The sequence below is a fragment of the Ahaetulla prasina genome, chromosome 5, assembly GCF_028640845.1.
Source record: "Ahaetulla prasina isolate Xishuangbanna chromosome 5, ASM2864084v1, whole genome shotgun sequence".
Lineage (NCBI taxonomy): Eukaryota > Metazoa > Chordata > Lepidosauria > Squamata > Colubridae > Ahaetulla > Ahaetulla prasina.
This window is the reverse complement of record NC_080543.1, coordinates 137,809,922-137,833,155: the sequence shown is the minus strand read 5'-3', so window position 1 is coordinate 137,833,155 and position 23,234 is coordinate 137,809,922. Positions and strand designations below refer to the sequence as shown.

Below are 23,234 nucleotides of genomic sequence, written 5' to 3'. Positions count from 1 at the left end.
TCTGGTTTAACACACCCACAGTCACAACATCACATGAGGGGGAGCATCATGAGAAAGACATCTCCCTGTGTGTGTGTGTAGAAACCACCCACAATTCTAAAGAGTTTTCTGTTCCCATTCCTAGGCTGTGCTGTTACTTGAATAGATTCCAGTACAAGTGTCTAACCACAAGAGAAGCTCTAAAATGCTCTTCTCCGCCCCCCCGCCCCCCCGCCTCCCCACACGTTTCGATTGATAAAACAGGGCTCCACACTGATCCCAGCCTTGTGTAACAACCTGGCAACTAGACACACAGTTCTTTTGTTTATAAAGTTTTCTAAGGGGTTTTTTTTGTTTTGGTTTTTAGGTATAGAATAAAAGGAGGAAAGAAGAGTTCCCAAATGAGAACCGGTAGCGTTTCTTCATTGTTGGAGACCAGGCTGAGAATAACCTCTTTGCCCTCAGGAGAATAAACCAGGGGTCCCTACATCAGCTCTAAAAGGGTAAAACGCTAAAAAAATATATCAACGCTTACACGTTTTTAAAGAACAGTGATAGGTTTACACTTGGACCTTTAAAAAGATTTGTGTGCTGGAAATATTTCTAAAATGCTTAGATATTGCATTGGGGAGGGGGAGAAATTTTAGGAAGTATTCGTGTAAATAAATTGAGATCCCCAGTACTGTAGCTTTCATATGTTTTAATACACTTAGGCTGAGGGCACTGTATCTGCTTTGGAGAATCCTTTTAAAATTCTCTCATTCTCTCTCTCATTCCCCCCTCCCCTCTCCCTCCCTCTCCCTCCCTCCCTCTCTCTCTCTCTTTCTCCCTCCCTCTCCCTCCCTCCCTCTCTCCCTCCCTCTCTCACCCTGTCCCTCCCTCTCTCTCCCTTTCCTTCCCTCCCTCTCTCTCCCTCCCTCCCTCTCTCTCCCTCCCCCTCCCCCTCTCCCTGTCCCTCCTCCCTCCCTCCCTCTCCCTCCCTCCCTCTCTCTCTCCCTGTCTCTCCCTCCCTCTCTCTCCCTTTTCTTCCCTCCCTCCCTCTCTCTCTCTCCCTCCCCCCTTTGGTTCAATCAGATGATAGATATTGTGCCTTATTGGTGATTATTAGTAAAATAATCAGCAAGGTACAATAGTAATAAAATCAAACCAGCTCCTAATGCAACCTTCATGGTGCTACATCTGTTTCAGAACGAGGCAATGGTTCTTATCATCTTAACCTCCCTGCACCGTGTTCCTTAAACCAGGGGTCTCTGACCTTGGCAACTTTAAGACTTGTGGACTTCAACTCCCAGAATTCCTCAGCCAGCTTTGCTTTGAAGTCCACAAGTCTTAAAGTTGCCAAGGTTGGAGACCCCGGCCTTAAAATGTTTTCTAAACATGTTTTTGTAATTTGCAAAAGGCCACCTACTTTAGGGCCTTGGGAGACCCGTCAGCATTCAGGCTGTTTTAAATATTAACAAGGTCCTCAGCGCAGCCATTGCAAAGATGCTCCGTTTATCTTTTGCAAACAACAGTAGATATGTTTAAATTTCCTCGCCTTCCAACCGAGCCTGCTGTGTATCCCCGGCATCTAAATTGCCCTGATAGGGACTCCAAACCGTGCCTATTATCTTGCTATATTTCTGTCGATAGCTAAACTATGCACAAAGCAGACTCGCTGGAATCCAAGCAATGACACAGTTTATCAGGCGCAAGAGGGGCACGAGGGCTGAGAATTCGTGGAAACCTTCAGAGGCAGAAGAGATTAAGCAGAGGTTGAGAAGGCCTCAAGAATTCCAGCGATCCAGGAATTACACACACAATGCTGCACACAGTGGCCAGTGGCTCTTTCCGACAGCTCTGATGATTAAGGCGGCCCTGTGTTTTTCTAAATCTTCCCCAAAGTGTAACTTGTGTACATTTTTTTCCAAGACATTCAGCAGAGAAACAAAAAACAGGGTCCACGAATGGCTGACTTAACGTCCTGTAATGTAAAAATTTGTAGTGATGCACAGGGATGGCTTCCATTCCCCAAACCTAGCATCCTGGGCTGATGGATACATAGCAGGATGCTTGTAGAAAAAGCAATGGTTTTGGTTCAGCAATGAAACTCTACCTGGAGAAGGTCAAAGAAGAGGGGATCAACCTATTCTCCAAAGCAAACAAGGGAAGACAAGAAGCAATGGATGGAAAGTAATCAGAGAGATCCAACCAAGAAGCAAGGAGAAATTCCCTGACAATGAGGACAATCAAGCAGTGGAACAGCTTGCCTTCAGAAGTTGTGGGTCCAGCTTCCATCACTGGAGGCTTTTAAGAACAGACTGGACAGCCATTTGTCTGAACTGATACAGGGTTTCCTGGTCCTTCTGCTACAGAAGAAGGCAGTATTTTAACTCCATTGTCATGAGACCTCTCTAAACAGAAGATTTATGTAAGAATGAGGAAGAAGGGTGGTTTGTTCAAGAAAAGAGACTGCAGGGTTAGACTCGAGTTACAGGACCTTGGATAGCTCCATCAGAGCCCTCATCAAGAGTTCTGTGGAATATGACTGAGAGTGTGGGAATACACACAAGCTCCGCCTCCCGATATCATAGAGCATCCAGCTCAACATCCTAGAGTGGCGGTCTCCAACCTTGGTCCCTTTAAGACTTGTGGACTTCAACTCCCAGAGTTCCTCAGCCAGCTTTGCTGGCTGAGGGACTCTGGGAGTTGAAGTCCACAAGTCTTAAAGGGACCAAGGTTGGAGACCCCTGTCCTAGAGCGTGCAACCTGAACCACAAAGCTCTACAAAAAAAAATTAATGCTCGTTATTCCCCTGAACACATTCCTGATCAGAAAGCTTATCTCATCAGCTTAGTTCTTCTGCGTCCACCTTTGCTGTATTTGTAAGCAGGTGAACATCCATCCAGGGTTACGGTCAAGAAGACCTTAGCTGTGTTCTTTTGTAATTCTTGGGTCATGCTTCCCTTCCTCGCCCCAACTAAGTAGTATCACATCGTTGACTATGGGCCTGAATAATACTTAGATAAGAAACATCTACAAAATGCAACCAATGACTTATAGGCTTAAAGGGAATGTCACAAACAGCCACACTGGGAGGGAAACGGGCAGTCTCCAAATCTGAGGTGTAAAAATAAATAAATAATAAAGCCCCCTTCCTTGAGAAGACACAGGCAAAAAAAGGACACTTCTGTGCTATCAACAGTGAACTATACGTAGTCATGGAATCATCTCCAAGAACTGAGACTAGATTTTAATGGATCAGTCCATTAAATTAACAGGAGAATTAAATTGAGAGATAAGATTTCCATCTTCTCTTCTGCTTTGCATGTTACCTACACATGTTACCAAGTTCAGGACAAGTTGAGAAATTTACTGAGACGTAACTCTTATATGCCTCTTATTTTCCAGAATAGCACAACACCTCAAACTGTTGAGATGGGACATGTGGGTGAGGATTAGTGTCACTCCTGCTCAACTTACCTCCAACTGGTGAGTAAGCAGGAAGATGCAATGATAAATTGAAAGAGACAGAAAGCAAAAGAAATATCATTCATTATTTCTATTATTACTGTCAGTTCTGTCCTTGGAACCTCTAGTTTTGCTCCAGCTGTGATTGTCTTCTTCTCACATGTACTGTTATTTGGAGACTGTTTGACCTTGGAGACTTTCAGTGCAAGTCAGGAGCTATTCTGGTCTGGAACAACCAACCCCATATGTCTGTCTCAGCCACAAACATGGTTTATTTACACTTTCCTGTAGTTCTATGTGTAGCCATAGGCTTAAACTTTCCGGGATAAATGTAAATAGCTCTTGGTTGTAAATAAACTACAGACAGAACCATCATTTCCCCCAAGTTTAACTTCTCTTACTGAAATAAAATTTGGGTTTTCTTCAGATATAAACACTACACAGGATTATATCCTTAAAGTGAGATTCTATGCCGCCTATCTAGAAGAAAGCATTACAAATACCTCATGAGCTTTCAATTAAAACAGTCATTCTTTACTAATTTTCTAAGGAAGCTTTCTTTCAACTGTGCCCTATTTTGAATTTTTTTTTTAAGCCGAGCTTCCAACATGTTATTGGTTTGCAGCTTTATTTCTTCCTCTTAAAATTAAGCTGTATCATCCACATGTAATTGCTAAGATTTTAGAGCAATGATTCATAATCTGCTTTTTCCTTTTCAGTCTTTAAACATGGCCTCAATAACTCCAACAACCAATTTAAATACATCCTGTATCCTATCTAAAGATTTTCTGCTGTTAAGACTGTGGTTTTCTAGGCATTCGCTGATCTCAGTGTTAAATTTATCTGAACTAACAAAAGTGGTTAATTTTCCCATCAATTCTTTTTTTAACAATCTGTTTCCTGGAAATACTGTTAATGGGGGGAAAAAACCTTCTACATTTGTACTCATTTCTACAAGTTACTCACAATGCCTGGGATAAGAGCCAATGGCAGTTTTTCTCACTTTCATTAAGCATTTAAATATTTTACAAAGAAGCTAGTTTCTGTTTGGAACAATGATGGGAGATGGTGCCAAAAGGATATGAACTAATGATTGATTTCTTCCTAAAATTAAAATGTACAGTAATAAGTGACTCTCAGAATGCAAACCCAATTAACGTTTTTGTATACCTATTATTCAACAATGAACTGGAGCGCTGGGTAATGTTATCTTTTAAGCTGTGCATAGTTCGCTGATTTTTTTTTTCCTTTCAAACTTATCCCTACCTGTTCTTCCTTCGGCTTTAAATGTATTGGACTTGTTTTTCCTCCTAACTAATATTGTTCTGCCAAGTTCTAACTAACAATATTCTGCCTTCGTAATCAGGGATGCTTATCTAACCATTCTATATCTAGTTGTAAAATCACTTAACCAAATGCTCACAGGTTTTTGAACTTTTGCTAGGGAGAGTTTCAGTGACCAACCAGTAGAGTAATTTTCTCCCTACCCTTCGACAATAATTTTAAAAATCTATCATTAATGTCTATTTTTGTAGCTGAGATTTAAAAGGGGAAATTCTCGAATGTAAGAGAAGGACAGGCAGAACCTGGGGTCAGAGTCAAGACAGGAATTAGCTTGGAATCATTACGTTCCCACAAATGGTCCAAGTCGAACCCCTAAGTTGAATTCCATTCATTCTTATCTAAAGTGTGTGTAGGCATGGGCAATAAATCAGCTTTAACTGGATCTTAACCATGTGGCCCTAATTCTTCCCACCTGAGAGAAGGGGAGAAAAAGAGAACAACTAGGCAGAGAATTTTGACCACTGACATTTAAAAGTGGTAGAATATTCAATTTTTTTGCAGGCTCTTCCAGCCAGACACGAGTGCAAACCAGGGGTGAAATCCAGCAGGTTCTGACAGGTTCTGGAGAACTGGTAGCAAACATTTTGAGCAGTTTGGAGAACCGGCAAATACCACCATTGGCTGGCCCCAGAGTGGGGTGGGAATGGGGATTTTTGCAATATCCTTCCCCTGAGGTAGGGTGGGAATGGAGATTTTGCAGTATTCTTCCCCTGCCACACCCACAAACCACGCCCACCAAGCCACACCACGCCCACCAAGCCACACCCACAGAACCGGTAGTAAAAAAAAAAATTGGATTTCATCACTGGTGCAAACTCACTTTTGGTTAACCCAGATGAACTAAACAGAGTTGCTAACTATCAAAAGAGTTTGGGCTACGAATTTATGACATCACATTAAACCAGGGACTGATGATGATAAGCCTGGATCAAAAACAGCATGTGGCAGTCAACAAGCCATAGATACGCATCAGAGCGGCTAACAGCTTCCTATGCAATCACACTAAGCAAAGTAAGATAATTGACTTTAGAAAGCCTATTTTTGTTGCTTAACATTCCAGATATACATACAATGAACTCTGGCTTTCCCCAGGGAGAAATTCACATATGAAAGGCACGCAACTTCCCAGCAGCAATTTTCACAGGAACAATTTCTGGATAATGACAGCATCCAGAAGAAGCCTGGACAACACACAGTCTCATTTCGGAAGGAACCAAACTAAACCTATTAAGAACCACTTTGACTTTTAAACTAAGCAGAATTCCCTCTTATGTCCTCACTCTGGTGAGCAAACAAGCCAGGCTCATAAACTATGGTTTAATTTTTACTTGGCTGACCCAGCCACAATAAAGATGAACAATGTGCTGTTCCCAATGGAATTTTATGCGAACATTAAAGGGATCCTAAAGAGCAGAGATGAAGCAGGAAAAAGCAGGCAGAGAAGTAAAACAATGAAGAGGGAGGGGAGCAGGGAGAGGAGGAGAAGGAGTTGATAAGAAGAAGAAGACAAAATGAGGAGAAGAAGAAGAATATGAAGAAGGATATGGAGGAGAAGGAGGAGAAAGAGCCAGAGAAGGAGGTGGAGGGGAAGGAGGAGGAGGAGGAGAAGAATGAGAAGAAGAAGAAATGAGATGAATATGGAGGAGGAGGAGGAGGAGGAGAAGAAGAAGAAGAAGAAGAAGAAGAAGAAGAAGAAGAAGAAGAAGAAGAAGAAGAAGAAGAAGAAGAAGAAGAAGAAGAAGAAGAAGAAGAAGAAGAAGCATTTCTTACATCTTGAATTTCACCATCAATTCCTATAAACTTCCCTTCTTCAACTAGCTCCCTAGGTTGCTGAATATGCTATATGGACAGTCCTTGACTTAAGACCACAATTGAGACCAGGAATTTCCCATAGATGTTAAGGGAATCACTGCAATTCTAAGTTAGTGACACGGTTATTAAGTGCTTCTGGCTTCCCCTTTGGCCTTTGCTTGTCAGAAGGTCACAAAAGGGGATCACATCACCCCCGGGACACTGCAACCGTCGTAAGTCCGTGCCAGTTGCCAAGCGTCTGAGTTTTGATCATGTGACCGGGGGAGGCTGCAACCATCCTAAATGTGAACAAACGCTCATAAATCACTTTTTTTTTTTTTTGGCTGTTGTAACTTCCAACGAAAGTCACTAAACGAACTGCCGCAAATCTGTCTAGCTCAGCGGTTCTCAACCTGTGGGTCGGGACCCCGTTGGGGGTCAAATTACGATTTTCCAGGGGTCGCCTAAGACCATTGGAAATATGGGAAGTATACTTGCGAGTCGAAGAATCGCGCTCCAATGGTTGACTCCACAAGCCAGCTGCAGGCTCTTCAAATCGCTAGCCGAATTCGGCTTCAGGCGTGATGATGAATTATAAAAGAGAGAAATCTTTGCTCTGATGTCTCCCTCTCAAGCCAGCTGCAATCACTCCCAATCGCTAGCCTCATCTGGCTTCAGGGGCCATAAACTTAACAGGGGAGGAGTCTCCGCTTTAATGCCTCCGTCCTCAAGGCAATCGCAAGCAGTTCAGATCGCTAGCCAAGACGGCTTCAGGCGCGATAAATTCAAAACGAAAATAATTTTACAGTTGGGTCGCCACATCGTGGGGAATTGTATTAAAGGGGTCGCAGCACTATAAAGGTTGAGAACCACTGGGCTAGCTGAACAGTAGGATGCTAAAGCTGCTCTTCACTTTAAGGGAAGAAGACGTAGCTGGGTGGGCGAATCTAAATGCTCGGTGCTGATTTTTCTGCTCAGGATGATGGGTCTTGCTGTCCCCTGTAATTTTTCCAGGCCTTCCCTGTTAGAATAGTAGCTCCGTTGTGGAAATCTCTCCCTCTTGGTTCTGACGTGGTGGTAGCAGCAGCAGCAGCAGCAACGGCCCACATGCCTAGATTCTCTTCTCATTAGTCAGCTGACCTTTGTGTTGATTTAACATTTTTTTACGGTCTCCCAAGATTGATGTTCCTCACACAGGCCCCAGTCAGAGTTTAATCACGGCCTCTGTTTAACTTGTCAAAGCCTCTGGAAAATCCAGAAAGCTTCAAGCAGCATCTTTGCAGTATTCTGACTCTTGTTTAAAGTTACTTCTCTTAACAAATCCTTCCCTTCCCCACCATCCTGTCAGGAGCTGAAGAAGCTTCTTGGATGAGAAGCGAAACGTCTTCAAAAGAAAAAAACAAGGAAGCCCAGCGGCCTCCTGAAAAATGACCTTTGGGGCAACCATGGCTTGAAGCAGGGGTCTCCAACCTTGGTCCCTTTAAGACTTGTGGACTTCAACTCCCAGCAAAGCTGGCTGAGGAACTCTGGGAGTTGAAGTCCACAAGTCTTAAAGGGACCAAGCTTGGAGAACCCCGGCCTGGAGGATAGAGAATCTCTACAGACTTCTCTTAACAAAATGACAGAATAACAGAATTGGAAGGGACCTCAGAGATCGTCTAGTCCAACCCCCTGCTCAAGCAGGAGACCCTATACCCGTGATGGCGAAGCTATGGCATCCGTGCCAGAGGTGGCCTGTAGAGCCCTCTCCGTGGGCACGCGTGCCGTCGCCAGCTGCTCTTCTGGTTTCTGAAAAATGGTGTGATAATGCCCCAAAAAACAGCTTGAAAATGGCTCCAGAAAGGACCAAAAAATGGCCCGAAAAACAGCCAAAAAAAAAACACAGGTTGTTTTTCGAGCCATTTTCAGTCCTTTTGGGGCCAAAAACAGCTGAAAAACAGCCCAAAAAAGGCCGGGAAACTGCCTGAAAACAGCCTGAAAACAGCCCAAAAAATGTCCTGAAAAATGGCCAAAAAACCCAGGCCTGCATGCTCCAACCAGCTGGTCTTGAGGTTTCTGGCTCTCTGCGCATGGACACAAATGCACGTGTGTCCCAGTTTGGCCACTCGGTGCTGAAAAGTTCCCCATCCCTGCCCAAATTCCTTGTGTGTCCAATCAAACTTGGCCAATAAAATTCTATTCTATTCTATTCTATTCTATTCTATTCTATTCTATTCTATTCTATTCTATTCTATTCTATTCTATACCATCCCAGTCAAATAGCTGTCCAGTCTCTTCTTAAAAACCTCCAGTGATGGAGCACCCACAATGTCTGGTGGCAGGCAGTTCCACAGGTTAATTGTTCCTCACTGTTAGGAAGTTTCTCTCCTCCATTCCAGGTTGCTTCTCTCCTTGATTCGTTTCCATCCATTCTTTCTTGTCCTGCCTGCAGGTGCTTCGGAAAATAAGTTGACCCCCCTCCTCTTTGTGGCAAGCCCTCAAATACTGAAAGATGCTATCATGTCACCCCCTAGCCTTCCTTTTCATTAAACTAGACATGTCCGATTCCTGCAATTTCCTGAAACATGGGTTCAAGGTAGAGGCAGTACGGAGTGCAAATTCAGATGTTCCTTCTAAAACAGGGGTCTCCAATCTTGACAACTTTAAGACTTGTGGACTTCAACTCCCAGAGTTCCTCAGCCAGCTTTGCTGGCTGAGGGACTCTGGGAGTTGAAGTCCACAAGTCTTAAAGTTGTCAAGGTTGGAGACCCCTGTTCTAAAATATCTAATGGAAAAAGCTTGCAAAATGCAGCTGGGAACTCATTTAAACCTTTTGCAGCCTTCTGACAAGACAAGCCAATGAGGAAACCAGATTCACTAGAACAACGATGGAAAGAAAGGCTGTTAAAAACGGGGCAAAATTCACCTAACAGCTGTCTCGCTTAGCAGCAGAAATGTTGGGCTCAATTGTGGTCATAATTCGAGGACTGTCTTTTGTGCTTCTAAAGACATGGGCCACACAGGAGTGAAGAACCAACTCAGGCTTTCCAGATGTTGCTGAGATGTCAAAAAAAAAAAAATTCCAAGGAGCATGGCTAATGATGAAGAATTTTGGGAGATGGGAGGCCAACAGTATCTGGCTGGTGACAAATTCCCCACCCTGGTGTAAATGATATTTCTCTGTGACCCGTTGTACTACAACTACTTGGTGATCTCCGAGGAGGGCCAGGCGAGAAGAGTGAATGGCTTCATTCATTCTTCTACACAGGCAACTTCAAGACACTGGGCAGGGATTAGGAAGCTGGCCAAAAAGGGCCTCCGCAGCCTCTACTTCTTCCCCCGCCAGGATTTTCACCTTCAATCAAATAAGTGTTTATCTTGCTAACTCGAGGAGGGGGAGGGAGTAGCAAGAGTGGCCCCTAAAACCAAACCGAGCGATTTGGAATTATCTCTGAAAAAGGAGAGTTAAGTTTCTTGAAAGCTGCTTTGTCATCACCAAATGAAATTGCCTCAAACTTGGCTACCTTCCTGAGATCCACAAATGAGTTTCTCTCTCTGGGTTTTGTTTTGTTTTTTGTTTCTTGATTTAAATGATCCAACTTTGGAGCATTAAAAATTCCAGATTAAAAAGCCTGGATCTAGATGGAAGAATAGAACCAACTCTTGTTATCTGCTTTGAGAAAGGGGGGGCCTTCTGATATTTTTAATTAGTCCGGCACAGGAGAGATGGTCTGATGTAGTGGTTAAAGGGTTGGTCTTAGAAACCAGGAGACTGTGAGTTCTAGTTCTGCCATGAAAGCTGGCTGGGTGACTTTCACCAGGGCCAATCACCAGGAGATGGTGAGTTGTAGTCCCGTTTTAGGCTTGAAAGCCAGTTGGTGACTTCTAGCCAATCACCAGGAGATGGTGAGTTCTAGTCCCACCATAAGCATGAAAGCCAGCTGGGTGACGTTGGGCCAATCACCAGGAGATGGTGAGTTCTAGTCCCGCCTTAGGCATAAAAGCCAGTTGGTGACTTCTAGCCAATCACCAGGAGATGGTGAATTCTAGTTCCACCTTAAGCAAGAAAGCTAGCTGGGTGACTTTGGGCCAATCACCAGGTGATGGTGAGTTCTAGTCCCACCTTAGGCATGAAAGACATCTGTGTAACTCTTAACTAGTCTCTCCCTTTCAATCCAACCCACCTCACAGGATTGTTGTTGCTGGGAAAATAGGAGGAGGAAGGAATATTAGACACATTTGCCATCCTGAGTTACTTGTAAAGTGACACACGTGGGATAAAAATCTAATAAATACAGTAAATAAAATCTCTTTCCAAGACAGCTTCTTGGTGGAGCTTCTAGCGGCCCCACATCACAACTGAAGTGTACAATACAGAGGAGTGTTCTGAATAAAATGCATCTCAGAATAGACAGTCCATCATCTTTGGTCCTGCACAAGACCACACTTGGAAGACAGTGTCCAGTTCTGGTCACCACGATACAAAAATAATATGTCAATCACTTTTTTCAATGCTATTGTAACTTTGAACGGGTAAACAAATGGTTGTAAGATTGTATAATACTTTGATTCAGATTTTAGTATTGCCTTCAATGTTGACCGTTTCCTGGGTACAAGAAATACAGGCCCAGAGAGTGATGGACTTGCATAGGATCTGGGCAATTGAAGGACTAAAAAGAACTTTAAAATCTACAAGGGGGATGTTTTGAAATCCTACAGCTTGAAGGATCAAAATGCACCATGCATCTGTTCTGAATTTCCTAGTGTTGTCTTCTCATCCCCTCACCGCCATCCTTACTTAACCAGCTGAAGGAACCTTGGTCGTTTTAGATGAGCTGAGCTATAAATGCAGAATTTTTCTAAGCTGGTGTTTCTGCCTTGCGCACTTTGTAATTACGGAAAGTAGTTTGCGAGGTCTAGCATTAGAGAAGGACCACAAGATTACAGAGGGGTTGTGGGCAACCAAAGAGAAGCCCACCAAAGACGAAACCAGGGTGGGTCAGAACAGGAGAAACACATTCGAAGGACGCAAAGCCTATCTAGCAAAGCAGTGGAACCGCAGTGATTTTTTTAATCCCATTTCATTTCATCGAATCTGGAAGCAAAGTCAGCGATGGTTTTTCTTGGATAACGCTTCGAATATTGCACCCAGTTTTGGTCGCCGCGATATAAAAAAGATGTTGAGTCTCTAGAAAGAGTGCAGAGATGGTTAGAGGACTGGAAGTTAAAACATATGAAGAATGGTTGCAGGAATAGGGTAGGTCTAGTCTAATGAACAGATGGATTAGAGAGGACATGATAGCAGTCTTCCAATATTTGAGGGGCTGCCAAAGAGAGGAGGAAGGGGGTCAAGCTATTTTCCAAGGCACCAGAAGGCAGGAAAAGAAGCAACGGATGGAAACTAATCAAGGAGAGAAGCAACCTGGAACTAAGGAGGAATTTCCTGACAGTGAGAAGAACAATTAACCAGTGGAACGGCTTGCCACCAGAAGTTGTGCGTGCTCCATCACGGGAGGTTTTCAAGAAGAGACGGGACAATACAATAACCAATGGATGGAAATTAAACAAGGAGAGAAGCAACCTAAAACTAAGGAGGAATTTCCTGACAGTGAGAACAATTAACCAGTGGAACGGCTTGCCACCAGAAGTTGTGAGTGCTCCAACAATGGAGGTTTTTGAGATTGGACACCCACTTATCTAGAATGGTACAGGGTCTCCTGCTTGAGAAGGGGGTTGGACTAGAAGACCTCCAAGGTCCCTTCCAACTCTGTTATTCTCTCATTCTCTGTTACCCTTGCCGATTCGGAGACTGAGAACCATTTTTTATTTCTTTTGGTCTGCTTCCAGCTTTGCTCCCATTTTACCCAGACTTCTTTGGAAGGAAATCTCATTGATTTTAGTCAAGCTCACATCCAAGCGACGTGTTCAGCTTTCCAGGTAGGGCCCGTTTCTGCAATTTCCCTTTTCTTGAGTCACACCAAATTTACCAGCTGGGGAACACCCAGGGAATCCAATTTCCTTAATTCCCTGGAGAGAAGGAGGGCGGGGGAGATCAGTTTGCCATCTAGAATTTCTGAGAGTGAATGTCCAGTCCTTGGGAAACCACTTAAAAGACATCATTTATCATGCCTGCAGCTGGAGAGAGAAAGAGAGAGAAAGAGAGAGAGGGGAGGGAGGGAGGGAGGGAGAAAGAGAGAGGAAGAGAGAGAGAGAGAGAGAGAGACAACTGCCGGCACCTGTCTCTGCGGTAGCCACCCCGATCTCCAGAATGAATGACATTCATGCAAAGTGGCTTAGAAGAGTTTCTGATGACAAAAATCACTTCACAGGTGCTGGGATTCCATACATTTTAGAATAAATAAATTTATCGCACCTCTATAACTGTCTGGTTTGGTTCTGCAACCCAACAAGAAAGACACAGACTTCAGAGGATCATTAAAACTGCAGAAAAAATAATGGCTACCAACCTGCCTTCCATTGAGGACCTGTATACTGCACGAATCAAGAAGAGGGCCGTGAAAATATTTGCAGATCCCTCGCATCCAGGACATAAACTGTTTCAACTCCTACCCTCAAAACGACGCTATAGAGAACTGCACAACAGAACAACTAGACACAAGAACAGTTTTTTCCCGAAGGCCATCACTCTGCTAAGCAAATAATTCCCTCAACACTGTCAAACTATTTACTGAATCTGCACTACTATTAATTGTCTCATCGTTCCCATCACCAATCTCTTTCCACTTATGACTATAACTTTGTTGCTTGTATCCTTACGATTTATATTGATATTGTTTCCTGATTGCTTATTTGCAGCCTATGACTATCATTAAGTGTTGTACCTTAGGATTCTTGATGAAGGTATCTTTTCCTTTATGTACACTGAGAGTTTATGCACCGGAGACAAATTCCTTCTGTGTCCAATCAATAAAAAATTCTATTCTATTCTATTCTAAAAGTGCATTTTGCCCCATTTTGCCACTTTCTTACCACCACTAACCGAATCACCACACTTATTAAATTAGTAACCCGGTTGTTAAGTGAACCTGGTTTTCCCCAATGACTTGGCTTGTCACAAGGTCGCAAAACAGGGAATTTACATGACCCCAGGACACCACAACCGTGGTGTGGTGAGTTAGTTCTCAAATGCCTGAATTTTGATCACGTGACCATGGGGAATACTACGACAGTCGTAATTGTGAAAAACAGTCACAAGTATTTTTTTTTTCAATGCTGTTGTTAAGTTTGAACAGTCACTAAATGAACGGTTGTAAGCCGAGGAGTACCTGTACCACTCCATAGTGCTTTTACAGCCCTCTCTAAGCGGTTTACAGAGTCAGCCTCTTGCCCCCAACAATCTGGGTCCTCATTTTACCCACCTCGGAAGGATGGAAGTCTGAGTCAACTTTGAGCCGGTCAGGATCGAACTGTTGGTAGTGGAACGCAGAGATAGCCTGCAATGCTGCATTCTGACCACTGGGGCCACCACGACTCTTATCAACTAAGCGCTCGGAGCTACTTGATGAAATCTGAGTAAGGAATTTCTCCACCTCTGCCCACATGTGGGGGAGGAAACACCCTGTAATTTAAATCTTTAGCTGGCCCCACTGTTAGGCTTCATAGCACTTATAATAAATACATGCTAGATATTCTAGAGAAAGCAAAGTAAAACAGTCAAGGCAACGTAAGCAGCGTGTGAGAAACATTAAAACAATAATAGAAAGGTGGGGGAGAACCAAGCTTCAGTTGTTACACTATTATTATTTTGTTTTTCCTTTTGGATAAATATCCTCTGAGCTAGTCTGCAAGTGTTTTCGATTAGACATGTAAATTCCCAGTGAGTAGATCCATCTGTAGACTGAAAATCAGAGAATGTAATTTGATGATCCTGTGTGAGATTCCGTCTACTTGATCCTTAGAGAAAACCACATACTTAAAGGGTTTCTACAGAGCCTTACGCTATGCATTAATTTTCCTGATGACGACCAATTTACTATCACTTAGAAAGGGGAGGGGGATTGGTCACTTGCTACAACTGGATATGCCTAAGTGCTCCCAATACAATAACTCTGGAGTTTATAGCCAAAACAACACTATAGTAACAGCATTTCCATATAGCTTGGTGAAAATATTCTCTTGTCTTCTTTCACTCAGGAGAGGGGAAGGAGAAGGAGAAGAGAGAGGGAAGTGGAGAAGGAGAGAGGGCAAGGAAGAAGGGAGGAGGAGAGGAAAGGAGAAGGAGAGGGAAGCAGAGGGGAGAGGAGAAGGGAAGGAGAGGGGAAGAGAGGAGAGGAAAGGAGGGGGAAGGAGAGATTAGGGGAGGAGGGGAAGGAGAGAGGAGAGGAAAGATTAAGTAGAGGGAAGAGGAGGAGAAGTGGGGAGGGGAGGAGAGGAGAGGGGAAGCAGAGTGAAGAAGAGGGAGAAGGGAGAAGAGGGGAAGAGAGGAGAGGAGAAGGAGAGGGAAGAGAGGAGAGGAGAGGAGGGCAAAGGAGAGACTAAGGGAGAGGAAGAGGGAAAGGTGGAGAGAAGGAGAGAGATTAAGTGGAGGGAGAGGAAGGGAAGGCAAGAAGAGGGGAGGGGCAAGAGAGAGGGGAAGGAGAGGAGAAGGGAGGAGAGGGAAGAGAGAGAGGAGAGGAGAGGAGAGAGGAAGGAGAGGGAAGAGAGGAGAGGAGAGGAGGGCAAAGGAGAGACTAAGGAGAGGAAGAGGGAAGGTGGAGAGAAGGAGAGAGATTAAGTGGAGGGAGAGGAAGGAAGGCAAGAAGAGGGGAGGGGCAGAGAGGGGAAGGAGAGGAGAAGGGAGGAGAGGGAGAGAGAGGAAGCAGAGTGAAGAAGAGGGAGAAGGAGAAGAGGGAAGAGGAGAGGAGAAGGAGAGGGAAGAGAGGAGAGGAGGAGGGCAAAGGAGAGACTAAGGGAGAGGAAGAGGGAAGGTGGAGAGAAGGAGAGAGATTAAGTGGAGGGGAGAGGAAGGGAAGGCAAGAAGAGGGGAGGGGCAAGAGAGAGGGGAAGGAGAGGAGAAGGGAGGAGAGGGGAAGAGAGGAGAGGAGAGGAGAAGGAGAGAGAAGCGGAAGGGAGAGGAGAAGAGATGGGGAGGAAAGGAGAGACTAGGGGAGAGGGGAAGGGAGAAGGGCGGAGAGAGAGAAGGAGAGAGATTAAGTGGAGGGGGAGGAGGAGAATGTCGTGTCCCACTCCTCCGCTGACGGCCGGGTCAGGGAAATCCAAATCAGGCTTGCCTCTGCAGCTCTGCCCAAAGTCCTAGCAAAGTCCTCAGAGCAGGCAGGAGACCAGTAAGTGACTTCAGCAAGATAAGTTCGACTTTTGCCTGACTCAGAGACTGCCAGAAAGCAGATCCTTTATATAGGCCATGGGGTGTGGCTCCATGACTCAGCACTCATTAAGGCCTGCCCCTCCCTTCCTTCTGTTGCCTCCGCCTATCCAATCTTCTGATGCGAGGGTCACTCCAATCAGCTGTTGGTAATAAACCCTCCTCAGGCTCACATGCTGTGGAGGAGGGGGAGGGGTCTAGCTGCTCCGTTTGCCTGGGCATGGAGTCAGGGCTGGGGCCGGGAGGTGCTCCTTCTTCTGCAGTTTGTCTGGGCATGGAGCCAGGACTTGGGCCGGGAGGCATACATTCCTCCGTGTTCGGGAGCAGGTAAGAAGGCCCCGGCTGCTCTGAGGGCGGGCAAGATACAACAGAGAAGGCAATAAGAGGGGAGGAGAGGAGAAGGGAGGAGAGGGGAAGGAAAGGGAGGTGGAGGGAAGGGCAAGAGAATGGGGAAGGAGAGGGAAGCGGAGGGGAGGGGCAAGAGAGGGGGGAAGAGAAGCAAGGAGAAGGCGAAGGAGAGGGGAGAGAAGGGATATTACCAACGAGTGATATCGAAGCACATGAGAATTCAGGCCAAGCATCCAACCAATGGGAAGAAGGAAAGTCCAGAGAGAAGGAAGAAGAACAGTCAGCCGTGTTGGTGCTTAGAGCCGCTGGGTCTTTTGCAGGAGCCTCGGTTGAACCTGTCCAGGAAACGTTACTTCCGTCACGCCCTCTTCGCGAAGCCACAAGACAAGGAACTACAACTCTCCCTTCCAATGGCTTTTCCTGCTTCCCCCTGGTCTTCTGATTCTCTTCCCCAGAGGCTTTCAAGGTCTCCCACCCCCACCCCCACCCCACCCCCAGGTCCTTGGCTACGGCTACACAAAGGAGGCCCATCTAGCTGGTTGTGAGGAGGAGAGGGTGCGCTTTGCACAGACTTCCCCTGACTTTTAAGAAGAGATTGGACAACCCTTTGTCTGAAGTGATGTAGGGTTTCCTGCCTGAGCAGGGGGTTGGACTAGAAGACCTCCAAGGTCCCTTCCAACTCTGTTCTTCTGTTCTAGTCTCCTCCTTATCTTGGAGAAGGAAAAGAGGACGCCAAAGCGTAAGGACAAACCCCCTCCCCTCCCCAAACCAAGTGGACTAGCCTCCTCTTCCGATTTAAGGAAAGTCTTGAAAGGCTCAGGATCGGGCAGAGTTTGGTTCCAATTGTTCACAGCGGATCTCACAAAGATTCTCACTTTGAAGGATGGGAACAAAGTGGAAAAACGAGACGCAGGTGGAGAAGGCTGTTAGGAAAGAAAGAGGGATGAAGGACTCTTGTTCGGAGGTTCAGGAGGATGGCACAACCAGGCCTCTCCATCAGATACATGAAGATATCTGTCGTGTCCCACTCCTCCGCTGTGTTGTGTCTTGCCCGCCCTCAGAGCAGCCGGGGCCTTCTTACCTGCTCCCGCACACTGAGGAATGTATGCCTCCCGGTCCCAGTCCTGGCTCCATGCCCACACAAACTGCAGAAGGAGAATCTCCCTGCCCCAGCCCTGACTCCATGCCCAGGCAAGCAGACAGCTAGACCCCTCCCCCTCCTCCACAGCAGGTGAGCCTGAGGAGGGTTTACTCCCAAGAACAGCTGATTGGTGTGACCCTCGCATCAGAAGATTGGAGAGGCGGAGGCTACAGAGGGAAGGGAGGGGCAGGCCTTAATGAGTGCTGAGTCATGGTGCCACACCCCATGGCCTATATAAAGGAGCTACTTTCTGGCAGTCTCTGAGTCAGGCAAAAAGTCAAACTTATCTTGCTGAAGTCACTTACTGGTCTCCTGCCTGCTCTGAGGACTTTGGACAGAGCTGCAGAGGCACGCCTGATTCGGATTTCCCGGACCCAGTCGTCAGCGGAGGAGTGGGACACGACACGCTGACAGCTGGGTCAGGGAAATCCGAATCAGGCTTGCCTCTGCAGCTCTGCCCAAAGTCCTAGCAAAGTCCTCAGAGCAGGCAGGAGACCAGGAAGTGACTTCAGCAAGATAAGTTCGACTTTTTGCCTGACTCAGAGACTGCCAGAAAGTAGATCCTTTATATAGGCCATGGGGTGTGGCTCCATGACTCAGCACTCATTAAGGCCTGCCCCTCCCTTCCTTCTGTTGCCTCCGCCTATCCAATCTTCTGATGCGAGGGTCACTCCAATCAGCTGTTGTTGGGAGTAAACCCTCCTCAGGCTCACCTGCTGTGGAGGAGGGGGAGGGGTCTAGCTGCTCCGTTTGCCTGGGCATGGAGTCAGGGCTGGGGCAGGGAGATGCTCCTTCTTCTGCAGTTTGTGTGGGCATGGAGCCAGGACTTGGGCCGGGAGGCATACATTCCTCAGTGTTCGGGAGCAGGTAAGAAGGCCCCGGCTGCTCTGAGGGCGGGCAAGACACAACAATATCTAAGTCACCTTCCAAGGTACGGGGGCTGCTTAACAGAAGACAAACAAGTCAGAATTTAAAACCACCTAGTAGATTTTCCTACATCGGTATCTCTATCCTCTATTCAGAATTCAGTCTCATGACAAAAAGCTGTTATGAGTAATGTAATTTTGATGCATTTGTCTTTGTTTTATATTTTCTCGTTTTTGTGTATTATGTTTTTTTTTTTTGTATTGTGTATTTTAACTTTTGGAAACTTAATAAATATTTTTTTTAAAAAAAAAACCCGCCTAGTAGACTTGAAAGCCGACTTAAATTTCACAGACTGACTTGTTCCTCTGACAAGCGCCAATATCCTCCATCTCAGCAGGGGGCAAATAATACTGTTCGGGGTCAGTGATTGAGAGAGCGCTAAAGGAACACCAGTGGAACGTGACAAGGCAGTGACTAACGCAGACCTTTCAAAGGCTCAGGGAAACTTGAATTACTGTACATGCTCAGAAGCCCTGTGGCCTGTTCTTTGGAAGACGAGAGCTCCGTCCTATTCAATACTGGTTAGATAGAACATGATTGAAGTACTGCATCCACGCCTAGGCTCTGCATTTTGAAAAACACATGGAGGAGACATAGGAAGTTCAGTTTAGAACTATCAGAATGATAAGAGATCTGGAAACCTAGCCCTATGGAGAAAGGGTAGAGGAGAGGAGAGGAGAGGAGAGGAGAGTAGAGGAGAGGAGAGGAGAGGAGAGGAGAGGAGAGGAGAGGAGAGGAGAGGAGAGGAGAGGAGAGGAGTGAAATTAGAATTAGGAAGAGGAGAGGAGAGGAGAGAGGAGGGAAGGGGAGAGGAGATTAGAGAGGGGAGGGGAGGGGAGGGGAGGAGAGGAGAGGAGAGGAGAGGAGAAGGAAGAGAAGAGAAGGGAAGGGAAGGGAAGGGAAGGGAAGGGAAGGGAAGGGAAGGGAAGAGAGTAGAGAAGAGAAGAGAAGAGAAGAGAAGAGAGAAGAGAAGAGAAGAGAAGAGAAGAGAAGAGAAGAGAAGAGAAGAGAAGAGAAGAGAAGAGAAGAGAAGAGAAGAGAAGAGAAGAAGGAAGGGACCTTGGAGGTCTTCTAGTCCCACCCTACACCATTTTAGACAAATGGTTGGTACAGTCCCTTCTTAAAAACCTCAGGTGTTGGAGCCCCCACAACTTCTGGTGGCAAGCTGTTCCACTGGTTAATTGTTCTTCTCACAGTCAGGAAATTCCTCCTTAATTCCAGATTGCTTCTCTCCTTGATTAGTTCCCCTCCATTGCTTCTTGTCCTGCCTTCAGGTGCTTTGGAGAATAGGTTGACTCCCTCTTCTTTATGGCAACCCCTCAAATATTGGAACACTGCTATCATGTCATCCCTAGTCCTTCTTTTTATTAGACTAGACATAACCCAATTCTTGCAATCGTTCTTCATGTTTTAGCTCCAGCCCCCTAATCATTTTTGTTGCTCTTCTCTGCACTTGTGGCGGTCTGCCAGCAGCCTGCAGAGTTGGCAGCAGATTCGGACAGTGAGGAGGCTGGGGAGGACGATGGGTCAGTCCTGGAGTCAGGGGAAGGCCCGGACAAGGGCTCTGCATCGGAGACAGGGCCATCTGGGAGCAATGCGCGAACTCCAGAGCCTCCAGAGCAGGAGTGAAATCTAGTAGGTTCTGACAGGTTCTGGAGAACTGGTAGTGGAAATTTTGAGTGGATCAGAGAACTGGCAAATGCTACCTCTGACTGGCCCCAGAGTGGGGTGGGAATGACGATTTTGCAGCATCCTTCCCCTGCCACCCCCACCAAGCCACGCCCACCAAGCCACATCATGCCCACCAAGCCACACCCACAGAACCGGTAGTAAAAAATGTAGATTTCACCACTGCTCCAGAGGCAGACAGCAGAGAGTCAGAGGAACAGGAGGAGCCTGTTCCTAGTGCATGCATGCAAAGAGCTGCCAGAAGGCAAGAGCAGCTAAAGCAAAAAGGACGACTCAGGGGTAAGGCCAGGAGATGACTGGCCCCTCCCAAAAGGCTTAAAAAAGCAGCAACGGCTCTAGGGCTCTTTGTAGGAAAGCAACGTTGCTACAATTGTTTCTTGTCGGAGTCTCCTGTTTCTGAACTTTGTGGGGTTCTTGCCAAGAAAAGCCTTTGGCAGGGTGCCAAAGAAGACAAAGGTTTGTGATGAGGCCGAAGGACTTTTTCTGAAGGACTTTGTTTTGGACTTAATTTGGACTAAGAATTACTTCATTCTCAGCTGTTCTAATAAAATATGGTTGTTTAGGACTGATGGTGTCTGGTAATAACTACTTGAGCCTAGGTCACAACAGCACTCTTTCCAGAATCTCAACAACTTTTTTTTAATATTGTGGTGGCCAGAACTGGATGGCATATTCCAAGTGTGGTCTTGCCAAGATTTTATAAAGCGGTACTAGAACTTACGTTCCCACAGAAGGCCGAGTCACAACGCCAGCTGTAGGCTCCTTACTAAAAGGGCAGCAGGAAAAACAAGAGGTAGGTGCAACAGCTGGGTCAAGTAATCGTAGCTTTGTAACTACAGCAAGTTTCTGCCTATTTCTGCACGCTCGACTTTGCCTCAAAGATTAAGCACAATGGAGAGACATTACATGCTCAAATTGTCGATTTCATGGCCAAACTCCCTACAAGCGGGAAGGCCTATTGGAAGGGAGATCTTCTCGTACACATTAGACTTTGCTACACAAGTGAGCCTTGGTTGATTTAGATCTTAGAAATGGCTTGTTTAAATCGGAATTGAGGGGCTTGGAATTGCATTCAGGTATTTCCAGTTCAGTTTATTCAACGATAGCCATAACAAACCGCTTCAGAATAAATTCAGAATTAAAACACACATTTCCCCAGAGTGAGGAGTGAAAATAAACAGTGGTAGACCAAAATGATGGAGATTCTCAGTCATCCAGGTCAGAGGTCTCCAACCTTGGCCACTTTAAGACTTGCGGACTTCAACTCCCAGAGTTCCTTAGCCAGCTTTGCCGGCTGAGGAAGTCTGAGAGCTGAAGTCCACAAGTCTTAAAGGGACCAAGGTTGGAGACCCCTGATCCAGGTCATTTTTCAAAAGGCAACTGGTTTTCCTTGAAGACATTTTGCTTGTCACACTGAAGAAGCTTCTTGGATGAGAAGCAAAATATCTTCAAAGAAAAAACCACAAGTCCGTTGCCTTTTGAAAAAAGTACCTTTGGGATACGAAACGTCTGACGAATTAAAAATGAAACGGAATTAAACTAAAATAAGTAATCGGCTTAATTTTGGTAAGTAACTCTACTTCTTCAGGAATCTGATTACCTTCTGATTTGGAAGACTAACTACTTCTAGAAAGGGGAAACCATTGAGATTCCTCCTTCTTGGCTGCTGCAGATCTGTGACTAAGAGACCCACCTCAGCTGGTTCACTTCCTTCAGCTCACTGACCCAACTCCATGGACCTTAACTTCACTCATGATTGAGCATGGAGGATGGATGTGTTAACCTGATATTCACTACCATTAGTAGGTATGGGGACAAGTTTCCCTTGATGAGGAAAAAGCAAGAAGGCAGCATAACTCCTCGACATACGACCACAACGGAGCCCAAAATTTCTGTGGCCAAGTGAGACGGTCGTTAAGTGAATTTTGGCCCATTTTTCTTGCCACCGTTGTCAAGTGCTACCGTTATTAAATTAGGAACATGCTTGTTAAATGAATCTGGCTTCCCCGTTGACTTTGCTTGTCAGAAGATGGCAAAAAGGGACCATCGCAACCGTCATAAATATGAATCAGTCACCAAGCACCTGAATTTTGATCTTGTGAACACAGGGTGGCTGCAAGAATCGTAAGTGTGAAAAATGGTCATAAGTCTTTTTTTTTCAGTGCTGTTGTAACGTTGAACAGTCACTAAACGAACGTTTGTAAATCGAGGTCTACCTGTATTATGGGGTTCCTTACAATGCCTGTATCGCTAAACTCACTCCTTTCAGCTAACTTTTTAATCCCCACGCTATGAATCTCAACACCACGAGACACATTTAATTCCCTGCAGGTAGACGGTGTATTTAAAAGCTGCAAACAAACAGCGGTTAAAAACCATCAGGGTTACAAAATGCCAAGGGAAAATCTATGCAACCACCTACTACACAGTACCAGGAAGAAGAAGAAAAAGGACAAATACTGAGTTAAAAGCTTGTCTGAAAAGCAAAAAATAGCTGGGAAAAAAACGCTCCACAGATAAAACGGCTTGTTGATGGATGTAAATCCACCAATTGCCAAGAGCAGAGAATCAAAAGATTTTATTTCAAATACCTTGCAAATGTCTACCTCATTATCAGGAGAAATTAAAGATGGCATTAATGTTCAAATATTTTGGGGAAGGGGGGGGAACCCCTTTGGTTAAAAGATATCCAAAGCACCTAGACAAAAAAATCCCTTCCTGCTAACAGTTCTAATGGGAGATCATGGACACTTACTTCTCTCTTTCAAACAAAAACGTCTCTCAAAAGATACAGAGGTTATTCTTTTCTTTCTTTCTTTCTTTCTTTCTTTTTTTCTTTCTTTCTTTCTTTCTTTCTTTCTTTCTTTCTTTCTTTCTTTTCTTTTCTTTTCTTTATTTTTCTTTTCTTTTTCCAAAACCAGCCAGCCATTGCTGCTGCCACCCTCATTATCCATCAATCTTTTTACTGGGAAACAAAACAAAGGAAGAAATTAAATCCATGGGAGATTTCCAATGAATACTCAACAATCCTTTTTTTAAGAGATGGAGAGGATTGGACAACAAAAGGGATGGGTTTTTTTTTTAAAAAAAATGGTTTCTTACTAGCCTTTAATCAGGTTGCCTCTGGTTCTGAGAAAGGGAACAGCAGTAGAGGGGGGGAAAAAGTTTTTATCTATTCGGTGCCAGGAGTTCAATGCATAAATAATTCAATTATGGAATAAGTTCAATTCAGCATCTTCAGTGAGCAACATTTGTGCATCAATC

The 23,234-nt window shown here is 45.2% G+C and overlaps 1 protein-coding gene across 3 annotated transcripts in view; it reads right to left on the bottom strand.

Annotated features, from left to right (window-relative positions):
* Positions 1-23,234, bottom strand: part of FGFRL1 (fibroblast growth factor receptor like 1) — a 179,970-nt gene that overhangs the window by 130,968 nt on the left and 25,768 nt on the right. The window contains exon 3 of one of the 3 annotated variants that reach the window (XM_058184482.1): positions 22,726-22,935. The exons of the other annotated variants lie outside the window; for them this stretch is intronic. Coding sequence (XP_058040465.1) covers positions 22,726-22,935 — 210 coding nt within the window. The remainder of the gene's footprint in view (positions 1-22,725; positions 22,936-23,234) is intronic. 3 annotated transcript variants of the gene reach the window in all.